At 49.2% G+C, this 14,271-nt stretch overlaps 1 protein-coding gene across 1 annotated transcript in view; it reads left to right on the top strand.

Annotated features, from left to right (window-relative positions):
- The window catches only part of srcap (Snf2-related CREBBP activator protein), a 54,595-nt gene that overhangs the window by 31,425 nt on the left and 8,899 nt on the right, over positions 1-14,271 (top strand). Inside the window, exons 20-30 of the mRNA XM_059012239.1 lie at positions 290-640; positions 2,698-2,862; positions 3,674-3,856; positions 4,971-5,531; positions 5,673-5,836; positions 7,581-7,879; positions 8,502-8,704; positions 10,049-10,218; positions 11,083-11,279; positions 11,728-11,842; positions 12,782-12,910. Of these exons, the coding sequence (XP_058868222.1) occupies positions 290-640; positions 2,698-2,862; positions 3,674-3,856; positions 4,971-5,531; positions 5,673-5,836; positions 7,581-7,879; positions 8,502-8,704; positions 10,049-10,218; positions 11,083-11,279; positions 11,728-11,842; positions 12,782-12,910 (2,537 nt within the window). The remainder of the gene's footprint in view (positions 1-289; positions 641-2,697; positions 2,863-3,673; positions 3,857-4,970; positions 5,532-5,672; positions 5,837-7,580; positions 7,880-8,501; positions 8,705-10,048; positions 10,219-11,082; positions 11,280-11,727; positions 11,843-12,781; positions 12,911-14,271) is intronic.

Genomic DNA, 14,271 nt, shown 5'->3' with positions numbered 1-14,271 from the left:
CGCTGCTTTTTCTTCAGACTCTGCGGAAAACAGCGACCCACACAAACCCGAGCAGCTGTTTCTTAATTCACTCTGAACCGGTGAAAATCATCCCGATTTTTTTTTTTTGACCCCAGAGACTCTCGCCTGTTTTCTGCAGAGAGCTCCGTCCGGACAATCCCAAATTCCTCGCTGCAGTATATCGCACCCCTGCTATGCGCTGTAGTTGCTTCAGACAAAGGGTACCACAGTTGTGGGTAAGCACAGTGCATATCTGATCCTAATCTCATCCTTTCTTTCTCTTTCGCAGGCTCCTCTTCCCTTCTGCCAGTCCCGTCTCCGGTCCCTCCGACCGCGGTGAAACCCAGCTCGGCGGCCCCACCCCTGCCAGTGCTGGCTCTCCGGTCCCCTGTGGGCCAGGCAGCCCCCTCCTCCTCTTCCCCTTCCCCTTCCCCTTCCTCCTCTTCCTCCTCCTCCTCCCCCCCCTCCACTTCACTCAGCACAGCAGCTGTGATGAAAACAGTCTGTCTCCCTGTTGCTAATGCCTCTGGCCAACCAGCCAGCTCCTCTCCAGCACTGACCGGCTACGCCGTGCCAGCGTCCGGCGGAACGGTCACTCAAAGGGTCATCCTCTCTCCGGACATGCAAGCACGCTTGCCCTGTAAGTATCCAGTGCTGGGGGGTCGGACTCCAGCTCTCGAGGGACATGTGGGGGGGGGTCTTCTGGTTTTTCAATCCAACTTTAAGCTCTTGATTTTTTAACATAATTGATCGAATTATTGTGGAGTAGCGGTTAGGGCTCTGAACTCTTGACCGGAGGGTCGGGGGTTCAATCCCAGGTGGGGGACACTGCTGCTGTACCCTTGAGCAAGGTACTTTACTTAGATTGCTCCAGTAAAAACCCAACTGTATAAATGGGTAATTGTATGTAAAAATAATGTGATATCTTGTAACAATTGTAAGTCTCCCTGGATAAGGGCGTCTGCTAAGAAATAGATAATAATAATAATATTTGCTCAATTGGATGTTTAAATATCTTTTTTTCCAGATCTTTTTACAATCGATTTTAAAAAAATAAATAATGAAATGCACTTGATTTCAAGATTCAAGGCACGCTGCCTATAAAACATTTTGAGGCTGGGGAGAGAAGTGTTAAATGTGTCTTAATGTATTTTTTTTAAAAAAATTTTAAATCAACTAATTAAACTAAGTAATTAATTAGAGAGCTCGGGCGGGTTGGAATGAAAGCCAGAAGATGCTACAGCCCCCTCCAGGAACTGAGTGGCGCCCCTGTTTTAAATCTCGCCGTTAGATTTTCATCGTATGTTATCCTGTTTGCTATGTATAGTCGATTTTTGTTCTATACCCTGGTATGCAGCATGTTATTGGATGTGTGTGTGTGCAGGGATGGGAATCAGACTCCTATTGCACAGCAGTGTCACCCATTCCAGGTTTTACTACCAGCTTGATCAGCCCCCAGTGTGTCTAGGTAACAAGCTCAGGTGTGTCTGATTTATTAAACTCCTAGTGAAACCAGGGAATGGATCAAACTCCTGATCATTTCAATAATACTAGACTTCATTGAGGGGAGCTGTGAACCCCAGGGCTGGGTGCAGCAGCAGCAGCAGGGCTAGTGTGAGTTTCTAACCCTGCTCAAACTCCTGGCTCCTGATCATTTCAATATTAATAACAGACTTTGTTGAGGTTAGTTCTGAAACCTAGGACTGAGCTCAGTAGACTTGATAGAGGGCAGTTTGTAGCCCCTGTGTGTAGGACAGCCTGCCTGCTTTCCTTCCTCTCAATCCTTAGCACCTTAACAGGTCCTGGCCTCTGTGCAGTAGGTCTGGATTTGGTAGCTGGTGCTGACAGGAAAAATCTCCCTTTGCAACCCAGGGCTGGACCCCACAGTGCCGGCCTTGTTACTTACTGGGAGAGACATGCGTTGCTGCCTGGAGATAGCTCTCCTCCTGTTTTTAGATAACGTAGAGTTTAAACTATTACACAGTTTGTGAAATACTGGGATGGGAATCAGAGTCCCGTTGCACAGCAGTGTGATCCATTCCTGGTTTCACTAGGAGTTTAATAATGACTTCTTGCCCAGAGATTATTTTTTCATTTTAGCTAATTCTTTCACTAGAGGTCAGACTATATCAATGTAATATTTCATTTTAGCTATACAAATCTCCTCCTTCTCCCTCTTCTTTTCCCTAGCCCTCCCACACACCCTAGTTGTGTGAATGATCGCAAGAGGTTTTTATCAGCCCAGCAGACAGTTGCCTTTTTTTTCGTGTTTAGTCAAATAATTTAGGCCAGTTTTGCTTTCACCAATGGTAAAAATATCTGTCGTATAATTTTAGTAATACAAGTCGTATCTCCTTTTCCTCTCCCCCTGTTCCCTCCTCTCATTTATTGTCTGTCTCTCGCGCTCTGTCTGTCTCTCGCACTCTTTCTCTGTCTCTCGCTCTCCCCTCTCTCTCTCCCTCTCCCTCTCCCCTCTCCCTCTCCCTCTCCCTCTCCCTCTCCGTCTCTGTCTGTGTGTGTCTCTCTCTCTCTCTCTCCCTCTCCGTCTCTGTCTGTGTGTGTCTCTCTCTCTCTCTCTCTCTCTCTCCCTCTCCCTCTCCGTCTCTGTCTGTGTGTGTCTCTCTCCCTCTCCGTCTCCCTCTCCGTCTCTCTCTCTCTCTCTCTCTCTCTCTCTCTCTCTCTCTCTCTCTCTAGCAGGTGAGGTGGTCAGTATTGCCCAGCTGGCCTCTCTGGCCAGTCGGCCGGTTCAAACGGCTCAGGGCAGCAAGCCGGTCACTTTTCAAATCCAGGGGAATAAGCTGACTCTGTCCGGAGCACAATTGCACCAGGTCAGCCTGACCGCACAACAGAGACCGGGACCTGGTGAGTGACCAGCGAAAGAGTCTTCATCATCATCATCATCATCATCATCATTATTATTATTATTAAAGCTGTTGCAGAGTCACTTCCAATAGGAGCTCGTTTGTTTGACGTCTCATCCGAAGGACGGAGCACAAGGAGGTGAAGTGACTTGCTCAGGGTCACACACACACACACACACACACACACACACACGGAGTCAGTGGCTGAGCCGGGATTTGAACCTCCTGGTATCAAGACCCCTTTTCTGTAACCGCTGTGACAGCAAGCCTTTCATACAGAGAGGGGAAAGTATCATAGTTTACTACCTGTTTTTATATATATATATATATATATACAGTATATTCATCCTTTTTAAAAACCCACATTTTCCACCCTCAAGTCACGTCTCTATGTTGGCTTTTTTTGTATGTTTGTTTGTTTGTTTGTTTGTTTGTATGTTTGTTTAATCACACTGCTGTGCAACTGGAGTCTTATTCCCATCCCTGTGACCAGCTTTATTGTTGCAGGACTGGGAATCAGACTCCTATTTCACAGCAGTGTCACCCATTCCAGGTTTTACTACCAGCTTGATCAGCCCCCAGTGTGTCTAGCTAACAAGCTCAGGTGTGTCTGATTATTAAACTGCTAGTGAAACCAGGACTGGATCACACTGCTGTGCAGCGGGAGTCTGATTACCAGCCCTGTTAAGCAGGGTTTATGAAAAATATTACGAGGCTGAAATTGCTTAAATATGCCTCATTGAATGACAAAACGTGTTTAAAATTGATTGAATTTCCAACAGATATATATTCTTTTAACTGTTTATTTCCAGCAGGTAATGTAGTTCACCTGGTCTCCACCGGAGGGCAGCACCACCTGATCAGCCAGCCCACACAGGTGGCCCTGATCCAGGCTATCAACCAGCAAGGCTGCAGCCAGCCGCAGCAGCCAGGGCCAGCAGGGGGCCCCAGCGTGACACCCACAACCGTCCCGGTGCCCATCTCCAGCACACAAGGTTTGTGGTCCTACACTCTCAACGCTAAGGCTGGAGGGTTTTAATAGTTAGTTAGGGAAGAAAAATCAGGGATGGGAATAGGACTCCCCATTGCACAGCAGTTTGATCCGTTCCTGTTTTCGCAATGAATTTTAATAAGACACAACTGAGCTTGTTACCTAGTCACACTGGGGCTGATCAGGGATGGGAATCAGACTGCTATTGCACAGCAGCGTCGCCCATTCCAGGTTTTACTACCAGCTTGATCAGCCCCCAGTGTGTCTAGGTAACAAGCTCAGATGTGTCTGATTATTAAACTCCTAGCGAAACCAGGACTGGATTAAACTGCTGTGCTACAGGGGTCTGATTCCCATCCCTGATATACTGTCGTCCTACTGGAAGCCATAATTGCAGTACAGTAAGTATTTCATGTTGGATTTCGCAATGTCACATTTTTCCATTCAGTTAAGTATCTGGGGAAAACTCCAAAGTGCTGGGTGTGTAATTCAATATGTTAACAAGGGAACATTATTCAGCAGCTTTCATTGGACTCTATGAAGCTGAGGGAGTTCATGCTATATAGAGGGTGTGGAATTCAATATGTTAACAAGGGAACATTATTCAGCAGCTTTCATTGGACTATGAAGCTGAGTGAGTTCATTCTATATAGAGGGTGTGGAATTAAATATGTTAACAAGGGAACATTATTCAGCAGCTTTCATTGGACTCTATGAAGCTGAGGGAGTTCATTCTATATAGAGGGTGTGCAATTCAATATGTTAACAAGGGAACATTATTCAGCAGCTTTCATTGGACTCTATGAAGCTGAGGGAGTTCATTCTATATAGAGGGGGTGGAATTCAATATGTTAACAAGGGAACATTATTCAGCAGCTTTCATTGGACTCTATGAAGCTGAGGGAGTTCATTCTATATAGAGGGTGTGGAATTCAATATGTTAACAAGGGAACATTATTCAGCAGCTTTCACTGGACTCTATGAAGCGGAGGGAGTTCATTCTATATAGAGGGGGGATAATATGTATTTAACCGATCACTTTTTAAGATAGCTAGTAAAGTAGAAAATCAGAAATCCCTTTTTTTTCCCCTCCTAACAACACTCTCTCTCTCCTCCAGTACCCTCTTCAGTCGTTACCAGCTCAGGGATTGTGAAAATCGTTGTTCGCCACGCTCCCAAAGAAGGGGTCCCCACCCTGGCTGTCCAGCCTTCACCTCGCGCCCCTCCGAACCCCGCAACGGGGATCCCGGGACAGGGGAACCCCAAAATTCAAGCGCAGGGGTTCCTCAGAGCCACCAGCGCAGTCCCGCAATCTGCAACGACAACAAACTCTGCCAATGTGATCAGAACAGGGCTGCCTGTGTCGGTCTCCGCACAGCTGGTCAACACTGACTCCATGAGGCAGACCCTGCCTCCTTCTATACAGACAATCCGGACATCGCTGGCTCCCATCCGGGCCAGTTTAACCAGTGTGACCAGTACCAGTTCCAGGGCCCCCGCGGTGGCTGGGATGTTAGCCCAGGCACAGCTGTTGAATCCTGGGCAGCAGCAGCTGCACTCTTCGGCTGCTGTGACGAGCTACCCACACCCTCACCCCCCAGGCTCCAGCGCCACCGTGCCCCCTGTCAGAGCCCCCCTCCTCAGGGTGCTGCAGAGCAGTGTGGGAGGAGCTGAGCAAGGTGGGTGTGTGTCTGTATTTTTTGTAAGATTATATATGTGTGTGTGTGTGTTATTTGTGAATGTACATTTGTTTAAAAAAAAAAAGAAAAAATTATATATTTAGACGTTTCCAAAATCCTATTTTTTCTTTCCAAATGCAGCGGTTCGTCTGGGATCGTTGTCAGTGCGAGAGGAGGGGGGCACTGAAGTCATCACCCTGCGCTCTCTCGCACCCCCCTCCTGCCCTCCCCCACCGCCCCCCTCCCTCGCAGTGCACAGGCCCCGCCCCCAGCCACCCCCCCCTCCGCGCTCCCCATTCTACATGGTGAGTACTGACCCTGCTCAAACTCCTGATTGTTTCAATAATAGAATTAATTGAGGGGAGTTCTGAACCCCAGGACTGGGTGCAGCAGCAGCAGCAGCAGCAGGGCTAGTGCGAGTTTCTAACCCTGCTCAAACTCCTGGCTCCTGATCATTTCAGTATTAATAATAATAATAATAGACTTCATTGAGGGGAGTTCTGAACTCCAGGACTGGGTGCAGCAGCAGCAGCAGCAGCAGGGCTAGTGTGAGTTTCTAACCCTGCTCAAACTCCTGGCTCCTGATCATTTCAGTATTAATAACAGACTTGGTTGAGGTTAGTTCTGAACCCTAGGACTGAGCTCAGTAGACTTGATAGAGGGCAGTTTGTAGCCCCTGTGTTTAGGACAGGCTGCCTGCTTTCCTTACCCTCAATCCTCAGCACCTTAACAGGTCCTGGCCTCTGTGCAGTAGGTCTGGATTTGGTAGCTGGTGCTGACAGGAAAAATCTCCCTTTGCAACCCAGGGCTGGACCCCACAGTGCCGGCCTTGTTACTTACTGGGAGAGACACGCGTTGCAGCCTGGAGATAGCGTGTGACGTGACTAGACTGACTGCCTGCTGTTCCTTTCAGTGTCATAAAAGCTATTGCTGTGAACCGCTGTGCCACGGTGGCAACATTACATTGAATCTCTCTTTCTCCCCCTCTGTTTCTGTGCTCTCTGTTTCTACTCTCTGTCTCTGTCTGTCTGTTTCTGTGCTCTCTCTCCCTGTTTGTCTGTCTGTCACTGTCTCCCTCTTTCTGTTCTCTCTCTCTCCCTGTTTCTGTCTGTCTCTTCCCCTCCGTCTCTTCCTCTGCCCCTCCCTCCCTGTCTATCTCTGTCTCTCTTCCTCACTCTCTCTCCCCCTCCCTCCCTCCCTCACTCTCTCTCCCCCTCCCTCCCTCACTCTCTCTCCCCCTCCCTCCCTCGCTCTCTCCCCCTCCCTCCCTCGCTCTCTCCCCCTCCCTCCCTGTCTCTTCCTCTCTCCATCTCTTCCCTCTCTCTCTCTCTCCCTCCCTCCCTGTCTATCTCTGTCTCTCTTCCTCTCTCTCTCTCCCCCTCCCTCCCTCTCTCTCTCTCCCCCTCCCTCCCTCTCTCTCTCTCCCCCTCCCTCCCTCACTCTCTCCCCCTCCCTCCCTGTCTCTCTCTCTCCCTCCCTGTCTATCTCTCTGTCTCTCTCCCCCTTCCTCTTCCCCTCCCTCCCTCACTCTCTCTCCCCCTCCCTCCCTCACTCTCTCTCCCCCTCCCTCCCTCACTCTCTCTCCCCCTCCCTCCCTCACTCTCTCTCCCCCTCCCTCCCTCACTCTCTCTCCCCCTCCCTCCCTCACTCTCTCCCCCTCTCTCCGTCTCTTCCCTCTCCCTCCCTCCCTGTCTATCTCTCTGTCTCTCTTCCCCTTCCTCTCCCCCTCCCTCCCTGTCTCTTTCTCTCTTCCTCTCCCTCTCTCTCTCCCCCTCCCTCCCTCGCTCTCTCTTCCTCTCTCCGTCTCTTCCCTCTCCCTCCCTCCCTGTCTATCTCTCGGTCTCTCTCCCCCTCCCTCCCTGTCTCTTCCTCTCCCTCTCTCCCTCCCCCTCCCTCCCTCCCTGTCTCTTCCTCTCCCTCTCTCTCTCCCCCTCCCTCCCTCCCTGTCTCTTCCTCTCCCTCTCTCCCTCCCTCTCCCTCTCTCCCTCCCTGTTTCTTTCTCTCTTCCTCTCCCTCTCTCCCTCCCCCTCCCTCTCTCCCTGTCTCCAGCCCTGCCTGGATAAGCGTAAGCAGTTCCAGCGTGCTTCCAGACTCGACCGGCTCTTCCAGCTCAATGAGAGGCACTGCGCAGCCCGGCCGGTCTACGGGGCGGAGCTGCTGGGGCTCTGCTCTCTCATGGGCCGCAGCGCCGTGGCCCCGCCTCCCGCGGGGGAGTGGCAGGGTTCCGGATACGCCCACTGCCTGAATGCTGTCCAGTCACTGGCCAGCTGGGGTCGTACCCGCCCACTGACAGAAGCCATTCGCAACCCAGTGCAGAGGATTGAGGAGCTTGCTGAGATCATAAACAGGTAAAAGGACAGGGGAACAAAGACTGATTTTTGTTAACCTGGAATGGATCACACTGCTGTGCAATAGGAGTCTGATTCCTGGTTTCACTAGGAGTTTAATGATCAGACACACCTGAGCTTGTTACCTAGACACACTGGGGGCTGATCAAGCTGGTAGTAAAACCTGAAATGGAGCACACTGCTGTGTAATAGGAGTCTGATTCCCAGCCCTGTGTGTGTTCTAGGGGAGTGAGCAGCGTGGCGCGCTGCGTCAGGTCTAATTTTATTTTCACACACGCTGTTTTCAAAGTAATTTTATTTGCAGTAAAACAGTTTTTAAGAGGCTCTGCAGATCAACAGGACTCTCGGTACTGCATCTCCAGCCCCGCTCCTTGTTCACTGTATTTATCACATACCTCTTCATAGTCATCTCCTGATCACTCGTTTTATCACCAAACTCCTCAACAATGCGATCCAAGTCATTATTTTATTACTGTAACATCTCAAAAAAGCTCTGCAAATGTCCGTGATGTTCTTTGAGCGCTGGATGCGGAAGCAGCGATCTTGTTTGTTTGTGTCTGTGGTGACGGGACGATGCATATTGTTTCTCGCTAACCTCCCCCTCTCTCTCCTCCCCCCCCAGGTTTATCTTTGTGATCCCCCCAGTGGAAGCCCCTGCTATCACCATGCACACCTCGCACCCTCCCCCTTCCCTGCTGCAGCAAGAGGTTGCGTTCAGAGAGAGGCTGAGGGCTGAGCTGCTACCCAGCTCCGCCTGCCTGCACAGAGTGGTCTGCAACATGAGGACTCAGTTTCCAGATCTCCGTCTCATTCAGTATGACTGTGGTGAGCAGCGAACAGATGCAATGACCTGCATCATCACCCTCTCTATAGCTCTCTCTCTCTCTCTCTCTCTCGCTCTCGCTGTGTCTGTCTGTCTGTGTCTCTCTCACTCTTCCTCTCTTCTCTGCTCTCTGCCCTCTCTCCTTTCTACTCTCCTCTCTCGTTCTGCTTTCTGCCCTCTCTCTGCCGTCTCTTCTCTCCCCTCTCCTCTCCCCTCTCTTCTCTCTGCTCTCTCTCTCTCTCTGCTCTTTCTCTCTCTCTCTGCTCTCTCTCTGCTCTCTGCCGTCTCTCCTCTCCCCTCCCCTCTCTCTCCTCTCCCCTCTCTTCTCTCTGGCTCTCTGCCCTCTCTCTCTCTGCTCTCTCTCTCTCTGCGCTCTCTCTCTCTGCGCTCTCTCTCTCTCTCTCTCTCTCTCTCTCTCTCTCGTGTGTGTGTGTGTTTATGCAGCACAATTAGTTCATACATAATTGTTCTTAGACTTTTTTGACCTGAAAAAAATAAACAGACCAGGGGTCACAAATGGAGATTAGATAAAGGGGCATTCAGAACAGAAAATAGGAGGCGCTTTTTTTACAGAGAATTGTGAGGGTCTGGAACCAACTCCCCAGTAATGTTGTTGAAGCTGACACCCTGGGATCCTTCAAGAAGCTGCTGATGAGATTCTGGGATCAATAAGCTACTAACAACCAAACGAGCAAGATGGGCTGAATGGGGCCTCCTCTCGTTTGGAAACTTTCTTATGTTATAATTTTATATAGGGGCAGCTGGCTCTTTGAGCTAAAAAATATATATATACTGAACATCAAAAGAAACGCACACAATTCTGTTCATATAGTTTTTTATTTATTTATTTTTTTCTCAATCCTACAATTCTAGGTAATCTGAATTCTGCTTAACTGCATTAATTTGAAGCCAATTGTTAATGTATAAATTTAATTAACAAACCATTGAAGTCAGGTGTTCCGTCCTGCGAGAAGCTCATTTTAACAGCGTCCTGCAGATTTGCAATTTTGATATCAATGATGTGTTGGGATTGATTTTAAGACGCATACGTGAATCCTCTGGACAAAATTCGGTTCCTGGAGAGGGCCACAGTGTCTCCTGACTTTCGTTCCAACCCATGCTCTTAATTACTTAATTGGTCTTAATTATTTTTTGATTAAAAAAATATAGATATTAAACCCGTCCAGTTGAACAAATAATTGGATCAGTGAATTTAAATCGGGAGTTGAAGTTAGATTGAAAACCAGACCCACACGTCCCTCGGGGGGCTGGAGTCTGACGGCCCTGCGCTAGACTTGAGGGTTCGACCCTTCTCTAACCCCCACCCCCTTCCTCTCCTTGCACAGGCAAGCTTCAGACCCTGCACACGCTGCTGCGTCAGCTGAAGTGTGGGGGTCACAGGGTCCTCATATTCACACAGATGACCCGCATGCTGGACGTGCTGGAGCAGTTCCTCAACTACCACGGACACATCTACCTGAGGCTTGATGGGACTACCAAGGTGGAGCAGAGACAGGTAACCAGAGACACAGAGAGAGATGCTCACAGACCAGACCTTTTCAGTGTCATAATTTTTTGATGTGACAACACTGAATTCTCTCTCCTCTCTCGTCTCTTTGTCTCTTTGCTGTCTGCCATCTCCTCCTCCTCTCTCGTTCTGCTTTCTGCCTCTCCTCTCCCCTCTTCTCTCTGCTCTCTGTCTCTCTTCTCTGCCCTCTCCCCTCTCTTCTCTCCTCTGCCTCTTCTCTCCCCTCTCCTCTGCTCTCCTCTCTCTTTCCTCTGCTCTCTCTCTCTCCTCCCTCTCTCCTCTGCGCGCTCTCTCTCTCTCTCTCTCTCTCTCTCTCTCTCTCTCTCTCTCTCTCTCTCTCTCTCTCTCCTCTATCTCTCCTCTGCTCTCTCTCTCTCTCTCTTCTCCCTCTCTCATCTGCTCTCTCTCTCTCTCTCTCTTCTCCTCTATCTCTCCTCTCTCTCTCTCTCTCTCTCTCTTCTCCCTCTTTCCTCTGCTCTCTCTCTTCTCCTCTATCTCTCTTCTCCTCTCTCTCTCTCTCTCTCTCTCTCTCTCTCTCTCTCTCTCTCTCTCTCTCTCTCTCTCTCTCTCTCTCTCTCTCCCTCTCTCCTCTGCTCTCTCCCTCTCTCTTTCCTCTGCTCTCTCTCTCCTCTCTCTCTCTTTCCTCTGCTCTCTCTCTCTCCTCTCTCTCTCTCTCCCTCTCTCTTTCCTCTGCTCTCTCTCTCTCTCTCTCTCTTCTCCCTCTCTCCTCTGCTCTCTCCCTCTCTCTTTCCTCTCCTCTATCTCTCCTCTGCTCTCTCTCTCTCTTCTCCCTCTCTCCTCTGCTCTCTCCCTCTCTCTTTCCTCTGCTCTCTCTCCTCTCTCTCTCTCTAGTCCCTGATGGAGCGTTTCAATGCAGACCGGCGAATCTTCTGCTTCATCCTGTCGACGCGCAGCGGGGGGGTGGGGGTCAATCTGACGGGGGCCGACACGGTGGTGTTCTACGACAGTGACTGGAACCCCACCATGGACGCCCAGGCACAGGATCGGTGCCACCGCATCGGCCAGACTAGAGACGTGCACATATACCGGTGAGTCGAGTCTCCCCTCTCTCCTCTCCCCTCACAGCTTTACCATAGTTACAATTACTGTTATGAGTCGGTCATTTAGCAGAGGCTTTTATCCAAAGCGACTCACAGAGACTAGGAGGGTGAACTCTGCATCATCAACAACTGCTGCTGCTGCTGCTGCTGCAGAGTCACTTCCAATAGGAGCTCGTTTGTTTGACATCTCATCCGAAGGACGGAGCACAAGGAGGTGAAGTGACTTGCTCAGGGTCACACACACACACACGCACGCACACACACACACACACACACAGGGAGTCAGCGGCTGAGCTGGGATTTGAACCTCCTGGTATCAAGATCCCTTTTCTTTTAACCGCTGAGCCACCCAGCCTACGCGTCGAAACCCCACTTTTTTCGCGGTAGGCTAAGCGGACTCGTGTTCAAGCGTTTCAAAGCACTCTCTTGTCCGCAGCCTGATCAGCGAGCGCACAGTGGAGGAAAACATCCTGAAGAAAGCCAACCAGAAGAGGATGCTCGGAGACATGGCCATCGAGGGAGGCAATTTCACCACTGCCTTTTTCAAAGAGGTGGGTGATCAACGCACAAACGTCCAGATATGTGGTCAGAGTCACAGCTTATCGGGACAGCACTAGCTAGAACTACAGTTCCCAGCATGCTTTTTCACCTGCGGCAATGGCGAGGGATGCTGGGAGCGGTAGTTCTTTATGCTGTGGTCGTCTCAAACGATACAGACCTCTATTACGATACATCATGTAAAGAAAGCATCGCGATTCATTGATACAGTGAATCGGTACAGCACTGGCTAGAACTACAGTTCCCAGCATGCCTTTTCACCTGCGGCAATGGCGAGGGATGCTGGGAGCGGTAGTTCTTTATGCTGTGGTCGTCTCAAACGATACAGACCTCTATTACGATACATCATGTAAAGAAAGCATCGCGATTCATCGATACACAGTGAAAACGGTACAGCACTAGCTGGAACTACAGTTCCCAGCATGCTTTTTCACCTGCGGCAATGGCGAGGGATGCTGGGAGCTGTAGTTCTTTATGCTGTGGTCTCGTATCACAAGCGATACAGACCTCTATTACGATACATCATGTAAAGAAAGCATCGTGATTAATCGATACACAGTGAAACGGTACAGCACTAGCTGGAACTATGGTTCCCAGCATGCCTTTTCACCTGCGGCAATGGTGAGGGATGCTGGGAGCTGTAGTTCTTTAGGCTGTGGTCTTGTCTCACAAACGATAGACCTCTTATGATGCATAGCGTTTCAGCGATATGCAGTAAATCATTTTTTTTATTTTCTTCTACAAAGTGTGTTCTGTGTTCAGTTTAAATCCATTCCCTGGTTTCACTAGGAGTTTAATAATCAGACACACCTGAGCTTGTTACCTAGACACACTGGGGGCTGATCAAGCTGGTAGCAAAACCTGGACTGGGTGACACTGCTGTGCAATAGGAGTCTGATTCCCCGCCCTTGGTATTAATTATTTTTTTCCAGCAAACAATCCGTGAGCTGTTTGATTTGACGGAAGGGGAGAGGAGAGAGGCGGAGCAGCAGATGCAAGGCGTGTCTAAACCCGAGGAAGAGGACTGTGTGAACTCAAAACACACCTCCATTCTGGAGCAGGTGAGCCAACTAGCCCAGCCTAGCCTAGACTGCAAAACTGTTTTAAAAAAAAAAAAAAAAAAAATGTCTGAAATGTTTGCCAGCAAGAAACTTTTTTTTCCAAATGTTCATGTTTTTTTTATAAAAATTCCCGCAATGTAAACTCTAAAATGTCAGCAAAGTTTTCACACCGCAGACTTTTCTCGTTTTCAGATTTAGCGTTCCATTTCCAAATCTGGAGAAAACAGGCACGCTGCTTAATGGTCATAGCTGCTAGCCTTGAGTTTATGCGTTTCCTAGATGCGTTCTTTAAAATATGTAAACCTTTAGAGAGAGAGAGAGAGAGAGAGAGAGAACCCAACATTGTTACGCTGTCCTGTGCCAGCTGCTGGTGCGTTGCCATCAACTTTTTGTTGCATTCGGTTTTCTTCAGATCGAGCTGTCTTGGAGGTTAGATATCAATGCTGTGTGTGTCTCTCTCGCTCTCGCTCTCTGTCTCTCTCTCAGGCTTTGTAAAGACGATGAGGATATTAAGGCTGTCTCCTATCGGCTCATTCGCACTCTCTCTGTCTGTCTGTAAAGCTGTAGATGAGGATATCAGTGCTGTCTCCCCCCTCTCTCTCTCAGGATATTTTTGCTGTCTCTTTCTCTCTCGTGTAAAATGTTGAATATCAAAATTTGAGAGGCTTTATTGGCATGACAAAATAAATTCTCTCCCTGTCTCGTTTTCTCTCCTCTCTCTCTATACTCTCTCTCTATCCTCTCTCCTCTCTCTATCCTCTCTCTCTATCCTCTCTCTATCCTCTCTCTCTTTGTCTATCCTCTCCTCTCTATCCTCTCTATCCTCTCTCTATCCTCTCTCTATCCTCTCTCTCTATCCTCTCTCTCTATCCTCTCTCTCTATCCTCTCTCTATCCTCTCTCTCTATCCTCTCTCTATCCTCTCTCTCTCTATCCTCTCTCTCTATCCTCTCTCTCTATCCTCTCTCTCTATCCTCTCTCTCTGTCCTCTCTCCTCTCTCTATCCTCTCTCCTCTCTCTATCCTCTCTCCTCTCTCTATCCTCTCTCTCTATCCTCTCTCTTTGTCTCTATCCTCTCTCTCTATCCTCTCTCTCTATCCTCTCTCTATCCTCTCTATCCTCTCTCTCTTTGTCTCTATCCTCTCCTCTCTATCCTCTCTCTATCCTCTCTCTATCCTCTCTCTATCCTCTCTCTCTTTGTCTCTATCCTCTCCTCTCTATCCTCTCTCTATCCTCTATCCTCTCTCTCTCTATCCTCTCTCTCTATCCTCTCTCTCTATCCTCTCTCCTCTCTCTATCCTCTCTCTCTATCCTCTCTCTATCCTCTCTCTATCCTCTCTCTCTTTGTCTCTATCCTCTCCT

This window comes from Acipenser ruthenus, chromosome 44 (assembly GCF_902713425.1).
Source record: "Acipenser ruthenus chromosome 44, fAciRut3.2 maternal haplotype, whole genome shotgun sequence".
In the NCBI taxonomy this organism is placed as follows: Eukaryota; Metazoa; Chordata; class Actinopteri; order Acipenseriformes; family Acipenseridae; genus Acipenser; species Acipenser ruthenus.
This window is presented reverse-complemented; position numbering and strand designations above follow the sequence as displayed.